Source organism: Cydia amplana, chromosome 21, assembly GCF_948474715.1.
Source record: "Cydia amplana chromosome 21, ilCydAmpl1.1, whole genome shotgun sequence".
NCBI lineage: Eukaryota > Metazoa > Arthropoda > Insecta > Lepidoptera > Tortricidae > Cydia > Cydia amplana.
The window spans coordinates 12,769,518-12,786,995 of NC_086089.1; the positions used below are offsets into that span (position 1 = coordinate 12,769,518).

The 17,478-nt window shown below is 45.7% G+C and overlaps 2 protein-coding genes across 2 annotated transcripts in view; one reads left to right on the forward strand and one right to left on the reverse strand.

Annotated features, from left to right (window-relative positions):
- Nucleotides 1-14,416, reverse strand: part of LOC134657907 (ATP-dependent RNA helicase DDX24) — a 28,820-nt gene extending 14,404 nt beyond the window's left edge. The window contains exons 1-10 of the mRNA XM_063513485.1: nt 14,201-14,416; nt 13,615-13,990; nt 12,625-13,191; nt 11,897-12,049; nt 10,742-10,895; nt 10,207-10,384; nt 8,146-8,275; nt 7,009-7,141; nt 6,457-6,546; nt 5,589-5,700 (exon numbers count right to left, since the gene is read on the reverse strand). Of these exons, the coding sequence (XP_063369555.1) occupies nt 5,589-5,700; nt 6,457-6,546; nt 7,009-7,141; nt 8,146-8,275; nt 10,207-10,384; nt 10,742-10,895; nt 11,897-12,049; nt 12,625-13,191; nt 13,615-13,990; nt 14,201-14,347 (2,040 nt within the window). The 5' untranslated portion in view covers nt 14,348-14,416. The remainder of the gene's footprint in view (nt 1-5,588; nt 5,701-6,456; nt 6,547-7,008; nt 7,142-8,145; nt 8,276-10,206; nt 10,385-10,741; nt 10,896-11,896; nt 12,050-12,624; nt 13,192-13,614; nt 13,991-14,200) is intronic.
- Nucleotides 14,417-14,673: 257 nt separating this feature from the next.
- On the forward strand, nt 14,674-16,774 carry LOC134658085 (histone-arginine methyltransferase CARMER). The gene has a single exon (XM_063513688.1). It carries the CDS (start codon nt 14,874-14,876, stop codon nt 16,455-16,457), a length of 1,584 nt encoding a protein of 527 aa, XP_063369758.1. The 5' UTR covers nt 14,674-14,873; the 3' UTR covers nt 16,458-16,774.
- The last annotated feature ends 704 nt before the right edge of the window (nt 16,775-17,478 follow it).

A 17,478-nucleotide genomic window follows, 5' to 3' on the forward strand; every position in this document is an offset into this window, starting at 1 on the left:
TAAGCAAAAAAAAATAGGTCGACGGTCCGTCATTTGGTGACCCCTGTAAAGGATGTAGTTTTTTTCTTGCTGTTGTTGTCTGTACATATTCCTTCACGAGTATTTTTTTTTTACCTTTTATCTTTATCTAGATCGAAGTGAGCTTACCTCAGCGGTCCTGGGCACTTGGTAGTGTATGACATGGTCTACGTCCGGTATGTCCAGCCCCCTCGCCGCTACATCGGTCGCTATTAGTATAACAGTCAGCCCAGTATCGAAGTGAGCTTACCTCAGCGGTCCTGGGCACTTGGTAGTGTAAGACATGGTCTACGTCCGGTATGTCCAGCCCCCTCGCCGCTACATCGGTCGCTATTAGTATAACAGTCAGCCCAGTATCGAAGTGAGCTTACCTCAGCGGTCCTGGGCACTTGGTAGTGTATGACATGGTCTACGTCCGGTATGTCCAGCCCCCTCGCCGCTACATCGGTCGCTATTAGTATAACAGTCAGCCCAGTATCGAAGTGAGCTTACCTCAGCGGTCCTGGGCACTTGGTAGTGTATGACATGGTCTACGTCCGGTATGTCCAGCCCCCTCGCCGCTACATCGGTCGCTATTAGTATAACAGTCAGCCCAGTATCGAAGTGAGCTTACCTCAGCGGTCCTGGGCACTTGGTAGTGTATGACATGGTCTACGTCCGGTATGTCCAGCCCCCTCGCCGCTACATCGGTCGCTATTAGTATAACAGTCAGCCCAGTATCGAAGTGAGCTTACCTCAGCGGTCCTGGGCACTTGGTAGTGTATGACATGGTCTACGTCCGGTATGTCCAGCCCCCTCGCCGCTACATCGGTCGCTATTAGTATAACAGTCAGCCCAGTATCGAAGTGAGCTTACCTCAGCGGTCCTGGGCACTTGGTAGTGTATGACATGGTCTACGTCCGGTATGTCCAGCCCCCTCGCCGCTACATCGGTCGCTATTAGTATAACAGTCAGCCCAGTATCGAAGTGAGCTTACCTCAGCGGTCCTGGGCACTTGGTAGTGTATGACATGGTCTACGTCCGGTATGTCCAGCCCCCTCGCCGCTACATCGGTCGCTATTAGTATAACAGTCAGCCCAGTATCGAAGTGAGCTTACCTCAGCGGTCCTGGGCACTTGGTAGTGTATGACATGGTCTACGTCCGGTATGTCCAGCCCCCTCGCCGCTACATCGGTCGCTATTAGCATAACAGTCAGCCCAGTATCGAAGTGAGCTTACCTCAGCGGTCCTGGGCACTTGGTAGTGTATGACATGGTCTACGTCCGGTATGTCCAGCCCCCTCGCCGCTACATCGGTCGCTATTAGCATAACAGTCAGCCCAGTATCGAAGTGAGCTTACCTCAGCGGTCCTGGGCACTTGGTAGTGTATGACATGGTCTACGTCCGGTATGTCCAGCCCCCTCGCCGCTACATCGGTCGCTATTAGCATAACAGTCAGCCCAGTATCGAAGTGAGCTTACCTCAGCGGTCCTGGGCACTTGGTAGTGTATGACATGGTCTACGTCCGGTATGTCCAGCCCCCTCGCCGCTACATCGGTCGCTATTAGCATAACAGTCAGCCCAGTATCGAAGTGAGCTTACCTCAGCGGTCCTGGGCACTTGGTAGTGTATGACATGGTCTACGTCCGGTATGTCCAGCCCCCTCGCCGCTACATCGGTCGCTATTAGTATAACAGTCAGCCCAGTATCGAAGTGAGCTTACCTCAGCGGTCCTGGGCACTTGGTAGTGTATGACATGGTCTACGTCCGGTATGTCCAGCCCCCTCGCCGCTACATCGGTCGCTATTAGTATAACAGTCAGCCCAGTATCGAAGTGAGCTTACCTCAGCGGTCCTGGGCACTTGGTAGTGTATGACATGGTCTACGTCCGGTATGTCCAGCCCCCTCGCCGCTACATCGGTCGCTATTAGTATAACAGTCAGCCCAGTATCGAAGTGAGCTTACCTCAGCGGTCCTGGGCACTTGGTAGTGTATGACATGGTCTACGTCCGGTATGTCCAGCCCCCTCGCCGCTACATCGGTCGCTATTAGTATAACAGTCAGCCCAGTATCGAAGTGAGCTTACCTCAGCGGTCCTGGGCACTTGGTAGTGTATGACATGGTCTACGTCCGGTATGTCCAGCCCCCTCGCCGCTACATCGGTCGCTATTAGTATAACAGAGCCCAGTATCGAAGTGAGCTTACCTCAGCGGTCCTGGGCACTTGGTAGTGTATGACATGGTCTACGTCCGGTATGTCCAGCCCCCTCGCCGCTACATCGGTCGCTATTAGTATAACAGTCAGCCCAGTATCGAAGTGAGCTTACCTCAGCGGTCCTGGGCACTTGGTAGTGTATGACATGGTCTACGTCCGGTATGTCCAGCCCCCTCGCCGCTACATCGGTCGCTATTAGTATAACAGTCAGCCCAGTATCGAAGTGAGCTTACCTCAGCGGTCCTGGGCACTTGGTAGTGTATGACATGGTCTACGTCCGGTATGTCCAGCCCCCTCGCCGCTACATCGGTCGCTATTAGTATAACAGTCAGCCCAGTATCGAAGTGAGCTTACCTCAGCGGTCCTGGGCACTTGGTAGTGTATGACATGGTCTACGTCCGGTATGTCCAGCCCCCTCGCCGCTACATCGGTCGCTATTAGTATAACAGTCAGCCCAGTATCGAAGTGAGCTTACCTCAGCGGTCCTGGGCACTTGGTAGTGTATGACATGGTCTACGTCCGGTATGTCCAGCCCCCTCGCCGCTACATCGGTCGCTATTAGTATAACAGTCAGCCCAGTATCGAAGTGAGCTTACCTCAGCGGTCCTGGGCACTTGGTAGTGTATGACATGGTCTACGTCCGGTATGTCCAGCCCCCTCGCCGCTACATCGGTCGCTATTAGTATAACAGTCAGCCCAGTATCGAAGTGAGCTTACCTCAGCGGTCCTGGGCACTTGGTAGTGTATGACATGGTCTACGTCCGGTATGTCCAGCCCTCTCGCCGCTACATCGGTCGCTATTAGTATAACAGTCAGCCCAGTATCGAAGTGAGCTTACCTCAGCGGTCCTGGGCACTTGGTAGTGTATGACATGGTCTACGTCCGGTATGTCCAGCCCCCTCGCCGCTACATCGGTCGCTATTAGTATAACAGTCAGCCCAGTATCGAAGTGAGCTTACCTCAGCGGTCCTGGGCACTTGGTAGTGTATGACATGGTCTACGTCCGGTATGTCCAGCCCCCTCGCCGCTACATCGGTCGCTATTAGTATAACAGTCAGCCCAGTATCGAAGTGAGCTTACCTCAGCGGTCCTGGGCACTTGGTAGTGTATGACATGGTCTACGTCCGGTATGTCCAGCCCCCTCGCCGCTACATCGGTCGCTATTAGTATAACAGTCAGCCCAGTATCGAAGTGAGCTTACCTCAGCGGTCCTGGGCACTTGGTAGTGTATGACATGGTCTACGTCCGGTATGTCCAGCCCCCTCGCCGCTACATCGGTCGCTATTAGTATAACAGTCAGCCCAGTATCGAAGTGAGCTTACCTCAGCGGTCCTGGGCACTTGGTAGTGTATGACATGGTCTACGTCCGGTATGTCCAGCCCCCTCGCCGCTACATCGGTCGCTATTAGTATAACAGTCAGCCCAGTATCGAAGTGAGCTTACCTCAGCGGTCCTGGGCACTTGGTAGTGTATGACATGGTCTACGTCCGGTATGTCCAGCCCCCTCGCCGCTACATCGGTCGCTATTAGTATAACAGTCAGCCCAGTATCGAAGTGAGCTTACCTCAGCGGTCCTGGGCACTTGGTAGTGTATGACATGGTCTACGTCCGGTATGTCCAGCCCCCTCGCCGCTACATCGGTCGCTATTAGTATAACAGTCAGCCCAGTATCGAAGTGAGCTTACCTCAGCGGTCCTGGGCACTTGGTAGTGTATGACATGGTCTACGTCCGGTATGTCCAGCCCCCTCGCCGCTACATCGGTCGCTATTAGTATAACAGTCAGCCCAGTATCGAAGTGAGCTTACCTCAGCGGTCCTGGGCACTTGGTAGTGTATGACATGGTCTACGTCCGGTATGTCCAGCCCCCTCGCCGCTACATCGGTCGCTATTAGTATAACAGTCAGCCCAGTATCGAAGTGAGCTTACCTCAGCGGTCCTGGGCACTTGGTAGTGTATGACATGGTCTACGTCCGGTATGTCCAGCCCCCTCGCCGCTACATCGGTCGCTATTAGTATAACAGTCAGCCCAGTATCGAAGTGAGCTTACCTCAGCGGTCCTGGGCACTTGGTAGTGTATGACATGGTCTACGTCCGGTATGTCCAGCCCCCTCGCCGCTACATCGGTCGCTATTAGTATAACAGTCTGCCCAGTATCGAAGTGAGCTTACCTCAGCGGTCCTGGGCACTTGGTAGTGTATGACATGGTCTACGTCCGGTATGTCCAGCCCCCTCGCCGCTACATCGGTCGCTATTAGTATAACAGTCAGCCCAGTATCGAAGTGAGCTTACCTCAGCGGTCCTGGGCACTTGGTAGTGTATGACATGGTCTACGTCCGGTATGTCCAGCCCCCTCGCCGCTACATCGGTCGCTATTAGTATAACAGTCAGCCCAGTATCGAAGTGAGCTTACCTCAGCGGTCCTGGGCACTTGGTAGTGTATGACATGGTCTACGTCCGGTATGTCCAGCCCCCTCGCCGCTACATCGGTCGCTATTAGTATAACAGTCAGCCCAGTATCGAAGTGAGCTTACCTCAGCGGTCCTGGGCACTTGGTAGTGTATGACATGGTCTACGTCCGGTATGTCCAGCCCCCTCGCCGCTACATCGGTCGCTATTAGTATAACAGTCAGCCCAGTATCGAAGTGAGCTTACCTCAGCGGTCCTGGGCACTTGGTAGTGTATGACATGGTCTACGTCCGGTATGTCCAGCCCCCTCGCCGCTACATCGGTCGCTATTAGTATAACAGTCAGCCCAGTATCGAAGTGAGCTTACCTCAGCGGTCCTGGGCACTTGGTAGTGTATGACATGGTCTACGTCCGGTATGTCCAGCCCCCTCGCCGCTACATCGGTCGCTATTAGTATAACAGTCAGCCCAGTATCGAAGTGAGCTTACCTCAGCGGTCCTGGGCACTTGGTAGTGTATGACATGGTCTACGTCCGGTATGTCCAGCCCCCTCGCCGCTACATCGGTCGCTATTAGTATAACAGTCAGCCCAGTATCGAAGTGAGCTTACCTCAGCGGTCCTGGGCACTTGGTAGTGTATGACATGGTCTACGTCCGGTATGTCCAGCCCCCTCGCCGCTACATCGGTCGCTATTAGTATAACAGTCAGCCCAGTATCGAAGTGAGCTTACCTCAGCGGTCCTGGGCACTTGGTAGTGTATGACATGGTCTACGTCCGGTATGTCCAGCCCCCTCGCCGCTACATCGGTCGCTATTAGTATAACAGAGCCCAGTATCGAAGTGAGCTTACCTCAGCGGTCCTGGGCACTTGGTAGTGTATGACATGGTCTACGTCCGGTATGTCCAGCCCTCTCGCCGCTACATCGGTCGCTATTAGTATAACAGTCAGCCCAGTATCGAAGTGAGCTTACCTCAGCGGTCCTGGGCACTTGGTAGTGTATGACATGGTCTACGTCCGGTATGTCCAGCCCCCTCGCCGCCACGTCGGTCGCTATCAGGACCCCGGAAGGGTCGTCTCGAAACCTAAGAACAACACATCAGATTAATTCGGTCACATTCACGAGCTGGGGTATGGACTAGAGATGCCACGAATATTCGGCAACTATTCGGTATTCGGCCTATTCGGCCACTTTGCCGAATATTCGGTATTCGGCCGAATGTTGCCTACTATTCGGCCGAATACCGAATATCTGTTGCCCCTACCTAAAAAGGAAAATTACACAAAAAAAATACCAAAAATGAGGTACATTTAATATTTAAAATTTATAATTGGAAAGTTGTTAAATAGGAAGGACCTTTTTTAAGCATTTGTTGATTATGAAATGTTTTATTTTTATCATGGGTCTGATTTGATTGACTCTAACTACATTTATTAGTTCTGTTTTACAAAAAATATATCTCAGCAAACGTTGTGCTTTGTTGGCGAACAGTTTTCATAATAATTGTGACTCACAATGTTCGCATCTCATGCCGAATATTAGGTATTCGGCCGAGAGAGTGGCCGGTTAGGGTCTCCCCAAACTTATCGACGCGGAATCGGCAATGCCAATAGAAATGAAACTTTATGTCCACGCAATAAGAGCGAAAGAGACGCCGACGCGTCGGCCGTCGACGGCCGAACGGAGCCGAACCGAACCTTACCTGTTTATGCTGTTTACTATCGGCTTTCGCCGAATCCGCGTCGATAAGTTTGGGGAGACCCTTATTCGGTATTCGGCCAAAACCACGTACTATTCGGGGCATCTCTAGTATGGTGATGGATGGTATGTATTAACTAACCGTTCCAAGTTTTTGAGTCTCTGCCGCTGTTGCAGCCCGGCGTGCAGCTGCAGCGGGCGGCACTTCAGCAGCGACAGCAGCTGAGATAACCTGCAAAATATTACAAGCTAATTAATACTTACACACATTGTTTTAAAGGATAATTTCCTCTACTTAAAATAAATTATTTCGCACCGTGCACGAAATAAAGCACCAGTTTTAATGGTTTGTTCCTGGTTCGTCGTATTCCTGTTTCGTCGTATTCCTGTTTCGTCGGATTCCTGATTCGTCGTATTCTTGTTTTGTCGGAATTATATACATATAATTAAATATGTCGTGCAGTAAAACAGTATTTACTAAATATTGATATTAAAAACAAAGGTGAAGTCACGGTAATCGCATAGTTTCATTTCATATTGACATTTCGACCAATCAGGAATCCGACGAAACAGGAATACGACGAACCGTTTTAATCTTCTGTCAAAAGATGGCGGTGAATTTACTGTGGCTACATAACTTACCATGACAGTAACTCTCTATAAAATCTATACTCTATGGTTTTAGCTAACTCACCGCTGGACGCAACCAATAGCGTTGCAGAACACTATAGTCCTCCCGGGGTGCCGTTTCAAAATGTAATATAGATAAGCGTCCTTGTGCTCGAAGGCGCACGCTATCTTACACTCCGTCAGAGTCTCCGCTGTGCCTGGCAAACAAAATAAGTTATATTCACATTTATAATAATAATTTGAGCCTATATACGTCCCACTGCTTGGCACAGGCCTCCTCTCATGCGCGAGAGGGCTCGGGCTATAGTCCCCACGCTAGCCCAATGCGGATTGGGGACCTCACATCACCTTTAGATTTCTTCGCAGATGTATGCACAATGTTTTCCTTCACCGAAAAGCTAGTGGTAAATATAAAATGATATTTCGTACATATGTTCCGAAAAATCGTTGGTACGAGCCGGGATTTGAAACCGCGACCTCCGGATTGAAAGTCGGACGTCATATCCACTCGGCCACCACCGCTTTATAATATTTTACATTTACATTTAAGAAAATACAGGTATTTAAATTAAACATAATTTTATATTATCTTCTTGACTACTTGAAGCAGTATGGCTTTTAACTGTGGAAGTAATGGTAAGTAAGTAACCTAAGTTGTCTGATGTGATGTCGACGACCTTAGATTCCGTCATGCCCATGAGTGCGACCAGCCGAGCGATCTTCTGTCTCTGTGTTACTTACCTAAGTTGTCTGATGTGATGTCGACGACCTTAGGTTCCGTCATGCCGATGAGTGCGACCAGCCGAGCGACCTTCTGTCTCTGTGTTACTTACCTAAGTTGTCTGATGTGATGTCGACGACCTTAGGTTCCGTCATGCCCATGAGTGCGACCAGCCGAGCGATCTTCTGTCTCTGTGTTACTTACCTAAGTTGTCTGATGTGATGTCGACGACCTTAGGTTCCGTCATGCCGATGAGTGCGACCAGCCGAGCGACCTTCTGTCTCTGTGTTACTTACCTAAGTTGTCTGATGTGATGTCGACGACCTTAGGTTCCGTCATGCCGATGAGTGCGACCAGCCGAGCGACCTTCTGTCTCTGTGTTACTTACCTAAGTTGTCTGATGTGATGTCGACGACCTTAGGTTCCGTCATGCCCATGAGTGCGACCAGCCTAGCGACCTTCTGTCTCTGTGTTACTTACCTAAGTTGTCTGATGTGATGTCGACGACCTTAGGTTCCGTCATGCCCATGAGTGCGACCAGCCGAGCGATCTTCTGTTTCGGGGTCATCTTCTCAATCTTTCTGTTTATTATCTTGCCTCGTTTCGTTACCTGTAAACATTACGAAAATAACTGAGTTTCTATTGTTTTTGGATATTAAGAGCCCATCAACGTGCGCACTGCTGACTAGCGCCACTGGTATATAAATAAATAAATATTATAGGACGTTTTTACACAGATTAACTAAGTCCCACAGTAAGCTCAAGAAGGCTTGTGTTGTGGGTACTCAGACAACGATATATATAATATACAAATACATAAATACATAGAAAACAACCAAGACTCAGAAACAAATATGTGTGCTCGTCACACAAATAAATGCCCTTACCGGGATTCGAACCCAGGACCGCGGCTTCACAGGCAGGGTCACTACTAGGCCAGACCAGTCGCCTATAATGGAAATAATTGTAATTGTTTAAATTTTACAACAGATATTTAAAAAAAGCGGCCAAGTGCGAGTCGGACTCGCCCATGAAGGGTTCCGTATTTAGGCGATTTATGACGTATAAAAAAAAACTACTTACTAGATCTCGTTCAAACCAATTTTCGGTGGAAGTTTACATGGTAATGTACATCATATATTTTTTTTAGTATTATCATTCTCTTATTTTAGAAGTTACAGGGGGGGGGGGGGACACACATTTTACCACTTTGGAAGTGTCTCTCGCGCAAACTATTCAGTTTAGAAAAAAATGATATTAGAAACCTCAATATCATTTTTGAAGACCTATCCATAGATACCCCACACGTATGGGTTTGATGAAAAAAAAAATTTGAGTTTCAGTTCGAAGTATGGGGAACCCCAAAAATTTATTGTTTTTTTTCTATTTTTGTGTGAAAATCTTAATGCGGTTCACAGAATACATCTGCTTACCAAGTTTCAACAGTATAGTTCTTATAGTTTCGGAGAAAAGTGGCTGTGACATACGAACGGACAGACAGACGGACAGACAGACAGACATGACGAATCTATAAGGGTTCCGTTTTTTGCCATTTGGCTACGGAACCCTAAAAAGGGGGCTGCTATGTACCTACTGTGTTTTGTATTTAAGTACCTTTTGAATAAAAGCCCACGCGGAGGGTCTCATCGTGTATTGTGAGTACGAAGTTCTGTCGCGAGTTTCTCTGAGTCTACAAGTTGAGCTATTGTAGTAAATAGTAGTTGTATGTGTGCGTACCTTCTTTCCCTTCATTGCGTCGGCAGATCGTGAACTAGAGTCAACTGGGCGAGAAGACGAAGTTCTGTCGCGAGTTTCTCTGTGTCTACAAGTTGAGCTACTGTAGTAAATAGTAGTTTTCTGTGTCTACAAGTTGAGCTACTGTAGATAATAGTAGTTTTCTGTGTCTACAAGTTGAGCTACTGTAGATAATAGTAGTTTTCTGTGTCTACAAGTTGAGCTACTGTAGTAAATAGTAGTTTTCTGTGTCTACAAGTTGAGCTACTGTAGTGAATAGTAGTTTTCTGTGCCTACCTTCTTTCCTTTCATGTGTGTCGGCAGATCGTGAACTAGAGTCAACGTGGCCGAGAACACGAAGTTCTGTCGCGAGTTTCTCTGTGTCTACAAGTTGAGCTACTGTAGTAAATAGTAGTTTTCTGTGTCTACAAGTTGAGCTACTGTAGATAATAGTAGTTTTCTGTGTCTACAAGTTGAGCTACTGTAGATAATAGTAGTTTTCTGTGTCTACAAGTTGAGCTACTGTAGTAAATAGTAGTTTTCTGTGTCTACAAGTTGAGCTACTGTAGTAAATAGTAGTTTTCTGTGTCTACAAGTTGAGCTACTGTAGTGAATAGTAGTTTTCTGTGCCTACCTTCTTTCCTTTCATGTGTGTCGGCAGATCGTGAACTAGAGTCAACGTGGCCGAGAACACGAAGTTCTGTCGCGAGTTTCTCTGTGTCTACAAGTTGAGCTACTGTAGTAAATAGTAGTTTTCTGTGTCTACAAGTTGAGCTACTGTAGTGAATAGTAGTTTTCTGTGCCTACCTTCTTTCCCTTCATGTGTGTCGGCAGATCGTGAACTAGAGTCAACGTGGCCGAGAACACGAAGTTCTGCCGCGAGTTCCTCTGTGTCTCGTCGCAGTTGAGCCTCTCTAGCAGCGGATGAAGCTCCTCGAAGTGGTTGCGCTCGATCATACGGTCCGTCTCGTCTATGGCGAGGAATCTGTAAAGAAAGTTAAGGTTACACAAAGTTACCGAAAAGTTTTAGTTTTAGAAAATTTCAAAAAACGGAGATACTTTAATTTTGGAAACGGAATATTTCGTTTTTCACACACCAAAATATGAAAAGTTTCCAAGTGAATATTTGGCCTTTTTGGAAACCTTTGGACACACAAAGACCCGGTGTCGCCACCACTACTTCAGGGTACATGTCTGTCTGTCTGTGTGTTACACTCACTTGACACTAGGTAGCTGCTGTAGATGTGGTTCCCCCCTGGACACCAGCTGCCACAGCCTCCCCGGAGTGGCCACCACTACTGCAGGGTACATGTCTGTCTGTCTGTCTGTGTGTTACACTCACTTGACACTAGGTAGCTGCTGTAGATGTGGTTCCCCCCTGGACACTAGCTCCCACAGCCTCCCCGGAGTGGCCACCACTACTGCAGGGTTCCACTTCAGCTCTCTCTCTTGTTTCACCGCCGCCATGCCGCCCACCACCGTCGCTATGCGAATACCTGTTCAAATAAGTATGATAAAGTTATTGTTGACTAGCGACCCGCCCCGGCTTCGCACGGGTTAACAAATTATACATAAACCAATGAATCACTCTATCTATTTAAAAAACCGCATCACAATCCGTTACGTAGTTTTAAAGATCTAAGCATACATAAAGACAGACAGCGGGAAGCGACTTTGTTTTATACTATGTAGTGATACAATTTTTTTATCGCCGACTGTACTTGGCCGCTTTATAATCATTCAATGCGTAAAAAAATGTTTAACCTGGTTTAAAGTTTTGTAGATTTTATTAAATTAAATTAAATAACCTGCTAACATCATTTATTGTTTTATTTTTAAATTAAATAAATTATATTTTAGCAAGGTGTACAATAGCCAGAACAGCGCCATCTTCTGACCGCTTGAATAACTATAGTTCCGCTCCTCGCCGTCGGATGGCGCTAGAGTAGTACTATGTTCTCATAACTGCTTAATTTATATGGTAGGGTGGTATTCCTATTGTCCAATTTCTTGTTCCATGTGCATTGCCTCTCAATCTTTAATTAAGCAAAATAAGAGACGCAAATACACATTGGACCAAGAAATTAGACAGGTGGAATACCATCCTTATATGGTAGCTAGTTTAAATAGTTCTAACGCTCGCCGCAAGATGGCATTAGTAGTACCATGTTTCCTAAGTTAGAAATTTCAAAACACATGGAGTTGCATACATTTTACTTGTGTTTAAACAGTACAATATTTTACACTCACACAAGTAAACACACTCATCTTTATTTACCTTTTTTCTGCAAATAAATTATTGTTTGTTTGTTTTATCAGAACATTTCAAATCTAATAATCGTCATGGTTGTATCATATTATTACTCTACTATCAAAAGGCGAAACAATGGTATTATGAGTGTATACGCAGGGGCGTATTTTGCAATATGGCGGCCAGGGCCATGGCCCGAATGGCCCTAGGGTAAATACGCCCCTGTATATACATGCTATAAAATACCTGTATACTTGGCAACTGCCTTCAAATGCTGGGATATCTGCATGGCCAGTTCCCTCGTGGGTGTTAGAATGAGAGCGTATAATGGACTGCCGGTGCGGACCATCTCTGTCCCCGGCAGCTCTATGTTGTCTATCACTTTCACACAGCCCATGCCTGGAAAAAATACATATTTAAACATAAATCACTACATAGTATAAAACAAAGTCGCTTCCCGCTGTCTGTCTGTATGTATGCTTAGATCTTTAAAACTACGCAACGGATTTTGATGCGGTTTTCTTAATGGATATAGTGATTCAAGAGGAAGGTTTATGTATAATTTGTTAACCCGTGCGAAGCCGATAAAATAAATATTAGGGGACATTTACACAGATCAACCTAGCCCCAAACTAAGCAAAGCTTGTACTATGGGTGCTAGACGACGATATACATACTTATATTGATAAATACATACATACATAGGAAACACCCATGACTCAGGAACAAATATTAGTGTTCATCACACAAATAAATGCCCTTCCCGGGATTCGACCCCAGGACCATCGGATTCACAGGCAGGGTCACTACCCACTAGGCCAGTCGTCTAGACCAGGAGTTTCCAAACTAAGGCATACAGGGCGGATTAGGACCCTTAACTTTAGAATCAAGGCCAACCTAAACCTGGCCATGGCCCTAGTGTCAATAAGTTTTTAGACCCCTAGCCAAAAAACTAAAGTAGATAAAGCATTTACCTTCCTCATTGCCATCAACTTCATCTTGACTCTCCGTGTCTTCACCGCTTCCATCTTTCTCAATTTCATCATCATTATTGTGTTCTGATTTTTCATCATCTTTCTCATTTCCATCATCAGAATCATCACCATCAAATATGTCAGAAAGATGCACGTAATCCGCACTGTCGTCACTAGCATTCCCTTCATCCGTTGATAACTCCTTCTTTCTGACCGGCACTAATATTTCTTCTATAAAATCATCATTTCCATCTTTTGTCTTATCTTTAACTTCTTCATTCTTATCTTTAGATTCCTCATCTCCGCTACTGTAGCCATCTTCTGATGAAGTATCTTTTTGAATTTTCTTGTTGTTAATTTTATTATTCTTTTTCTTTTTAAATTGCTTCTTCGGAGGCTCAGGTTCCGGTTTCTTCTTGCTGCTCTTTTTGTATGGGACCTCATACACGTCCAGGCCTTTTGCTTGTGCTTTCTCCTTGAGTTTTAAGATGCCGGTGAGGATGGGCAGGCCGAAGGCTAGGGTTTTACCGCTACCAGTCTCAGCAGCACCGAGGATATCTCTACGACCTGGAAAATTAAGATATGTTCATGACAAAAAGGTATATGGAACATACAGTTCTAAAAACAGACTTGACAAACACTTAAAACAACAAAAAAATGAACATTAATTGTTAAAAAAAAAACAAGTGCAGTGATATACACGCATCAGCTTTCAGCTGCTAGTGTATTAAATAATATAATAATAATATAACAGAAGTGAGTATGACATTTATAATAAAATTTATCTTGTCTTTTTAACTAACAAACCTTTTTGGAACTTACATAGTCAAAAATGTAGGCTGTCCATCCTGGCTATTACAATATCAATTGAATTTATGAAAATGGTCTCACAATTCCACCAGGATCCATACCATAGGATTAATTTAAAAACAAGCCAGAAATTATACAAATTCAACTTATTTTGGTAAAAGGAGTCAATACTTAACATACCATGAATAGCCGCAGGCAATGAAAGCTGCTGTATCTTAGTAGGCTGCTTGAAGCCAAGCTCCATGAGAGCCTTCGTGATCTCGTCCGGCAACTTAAACTCCGCCCACGACAGCATATCTTCCGGTGTCAACTGAGATTCCTCCGCCACATTCTCACCAAGTCTCTTTATAGTTTTAGCCTTTTTCCTAGTTGGTAGAGTTTTATCATTCTTGATCTCTTTACTGTCTGTATTGTCTTCGTTGGTAAGAGATGGCGAGACGGTATCGCAGGACTCCACAACGAAACCATTGCTAAGTTTAGTTTTTTTATTCGGTATCTGTTTTTGTACCGTTTCTTCGACGGATTTAGTGTTCTTGCGCTTCTTTTGCTCCTTTTTCTGGAAGCGAGTGAAAAAAACGTGTTTAAATAATTTATAATAGTTTTTTCCTTACTATGACTGAAGGGGTTATCGACAGATTGTTTTTTTTTACCACAAAACTGCAGCATGTGAGGCCTCATAGCATAATACATATAATTTTAATAGAGGATATAATATTCTTCAGTAGGATTTCTCAATCGATGTCTGTTAAATAACTTAAAAACATACCTTTTTATTGCGTGGTCTTTCTTTATCGAGACTATAACTTGTACACTCTTCCAATCCTATGAATCCCTGTAATTTGTCTCCCATAGACGCTGGAAAGCCGTCTAAAGCTACGGACTGCCATTTTAAATCTTTTAACTTTTTACTCATGGTTTCAATAAATTAATAAGCACCGACAAGTCCTGCAACTGATTTTATAACCTCAAACAACGATGTGAATTTGACACTTGATTGACGTAGCCTAGAGTCGAACCAAAACTGTGGAGTTTTGAAAACCGGTAATCGTAAACATGTTGTTAGTGTGAACGAAGCTTTATTGTCTATGAAAACTTGTTTTCATGAAACAAATTTATTACAAATAATTTAAATTAATTCTTGTTTGTATATTTACGTCCTTCATTACAGCTAAGTTTAATTATTTATAATTACTTTATTTTGAAATAAACAGGTTTTTATGGCTGTTATCAACATTTTCATTGCCATACTGCAGACGAAACAAAGCAAGTGCACGCTGCCGCCGCTGTGTCCATAGACAAATCGAAGGAGGGAGGAAGTTTGTGAGTGATCGATTTTGCACCGGCCTCCCGAAACTCACGACACGGGCATTTTCTTTGTTTGCCCGGACGCTTGTGTTGTGCACAATAAACTAAACAGTAGCCGCGGTAGTTGTGATAAAATGGCGAACACGTTTCGCGCCGTGACGGTCTCGGCCGTCAACAATGACGGCGCCCTGACGCCGCGTTTCAATTTTCCGACAAACGTAAACGTGGATTACGATCCTCAAGGGTTGAGTGTTAAAGTGATCCGTGCGGACCCGGTGCTGGCGCAGGAGGTCCTGGAGTTCCCGCTGCACAGCCAGAGCGAGTGTTCGCGCGTGGCGGCCCAGAGTTACATCTTCACGATAGACAATGAAACGCTATTCTTCAAATTCGCATCTGACGTCGATTGCCAGAATTTCCACCTGCTGGTCAGCAAAATCAAAGCTGGCCGCTCGTCGTCGGTGTTCACGGTGCGGACGGAAGACTCCTCGGCGCTCCAGTATTTCCAGTTTTATGGTTACTTGAGTCAGCAGCAAAACATGATGCAGGACTACGTACGAACGAGTACATATCAGCGCGCCATTTTATCGAATATCAACGACTTTAAGAATAAGGTGGTGTTGGACGTGGGAGCCGGTTCAGGTATTTTGTCGTTCTTTGCCGCTCAGGCTGGTGCTCGTAAGGTTTACGCGGTGGAAGCCAGTAACATGGCGCACCACGCGCAAGCGTTAGTCCGCGCGAACGCGCTCCACGACCGGATCACGGTCGTAGCCGGCAAGATTGAAGAGATAGAGCTTCCTGAGACTGTAGATGTGATAATCTCCGAGCCTATGGGCTATATGCTGTACAATGAACGGATGCTAGAAACCTATTTGCATGCTAAGAAGTGGCTCAAACCTAATGGAAACATGTACCCCACAAGAGGCGACTTACACATAGCTCCGTTCACCGATGATTCTCTCTTCATGGAACAATACAACAAGGCTAACTTCTGGTACCAGACATGCTTCCACGGGGTAGATTTAAGTGCTCTCCGGACTGCAGCAATGAAGGAATACTTTAGACAGCCAATTGTTGATACATTTGACGTCCGCATCTGCATGGCAAGATCGGTGAGACACGTAGTTGACTTCCTTAACGCAAATGAGACAGATCTTCATCGCATTGAAGTACCATTCAGATTTGAATTGACACAATCAGGAACATGCCACGGACTTGCCTTCTGGTTTGATGTGTTATTCGCCGGCAGCACACAGCCAATCTGGCTGTCCACAGCGCCGACAGAACCTCTCACACATTGGTACCAGGTGCGCTGTCTACTCGAAACTCCGATTTTCGCGAAACAAGGCCAAGCTTTAACTGGACGAGTGCTGTTACTAGCTAATAAGCGACAGAGTTACGATGTGACAATGGAAATAAACCTAGAAGGCACAAATATCACATCTTGCAACACATTAGACTTGAAGAACCCATACTTCAGGTATACGGGCGCGCCGGCGGCGCCTCCGCCGGGCGTCAACACCACATCACCGAGCGAAGCATACTGGAGCACCGTAGACACTGGAGCGCTCAGCAACGGGCAGCAAGTGCTGCTAGAAACGCCTGCGTTCGGCGCAGCGCCCGACCTGTCCTACTCTCAGCACCCAAACATGATTAAGACAGTGATGCTGCAGGAGGAGTTCATCAAGAGGATCGGGATCAGTCAGAACGGGGACATATAATCCGCGCGGTCGCGCCGGGCGCGCCTGCGGGCCCTGAGGCGGCGTCGGTTGTGATCCGGACGCTCTAGTGTGTAAGCGGACTTATTTATTTCGAAGACATCACAGTGCGGCCGATTTGACCTGGAGCTGGTCTTTGTGGGTTAGGTTCTGGAAGACTATGTTGTTTTTGGCCTTTGTGTAATATATATTGTCTTAGTTGTATAGTCTTATTTGACAAAATCAGAAAAATGACTTATGCTGAGATTTTTGGGCCATGTAGGTTCCAAGGCTTCCCTGTGGAATGGCCAATGTAAAGTAAACAAAGTCTGAGAGTGTACCAACAGTACTCTTAACTGACCATTGAAATATGGTTTACTAAATCAATCAATTTGGTTTTGGTCAATGGTACACCAGAATATATCTAAGTCTTAGAATTAGTTCAATTCTTGACCAATTGAATTGACTCTTAATAAACAAAAACTTTATTAGACTTTGACAATGAATTGTAATATTACCATCATTAGCATGTTATTAACTTTAAACAGGGTGTTTTTTCATCACTTAGTCATATTTTGCAAGGGTAAATATGTAGGAATTCCAAAAATAAACCTATATATTCACCTACCAAAATTTGGCTACTGATTGAAAAAACCCCATAGGCAAAATGCAACTTAGTCTTTCATATTAACAAGTATGCTTTAGATACTGTTAAAATCTGATTCTTTAGCAGGTTTAGCAGATTGTAAATACCCTGGTGGGGGCCCGTTGCAGGGCAGAAGGCAGCTCCAGCCTAGATAAGATAGTGCAAGTACATTTATTAGTGTTACGAGTTAGGCCTAAGGCTTGAAGGCTCGAGAAAAGTTTTTAGTTATGTTAGGTTTTCAGAAAATAGTGTACCGTTTATTTTTAATAATTGACCAATATTGGACTTACTCAGTATTATGAGGATAAATTCAAAAATGATCCAGCTTTCCTACTAGATTTAGTTTAAAAATTCGCGTTTTCCCAGACATGTCTAGCTAGATCGATTTTCACCCACGAA

What these genes read in the sequence shown, in the direction of transcription:
- LOC134658085 (XM_063513688.1), top strand. Translation starts at nt 14,874, where the DNA reads ATGGCGAACACGTTTCGCGCCGTGACGGTCTCGGCCGTCAACAATGAC.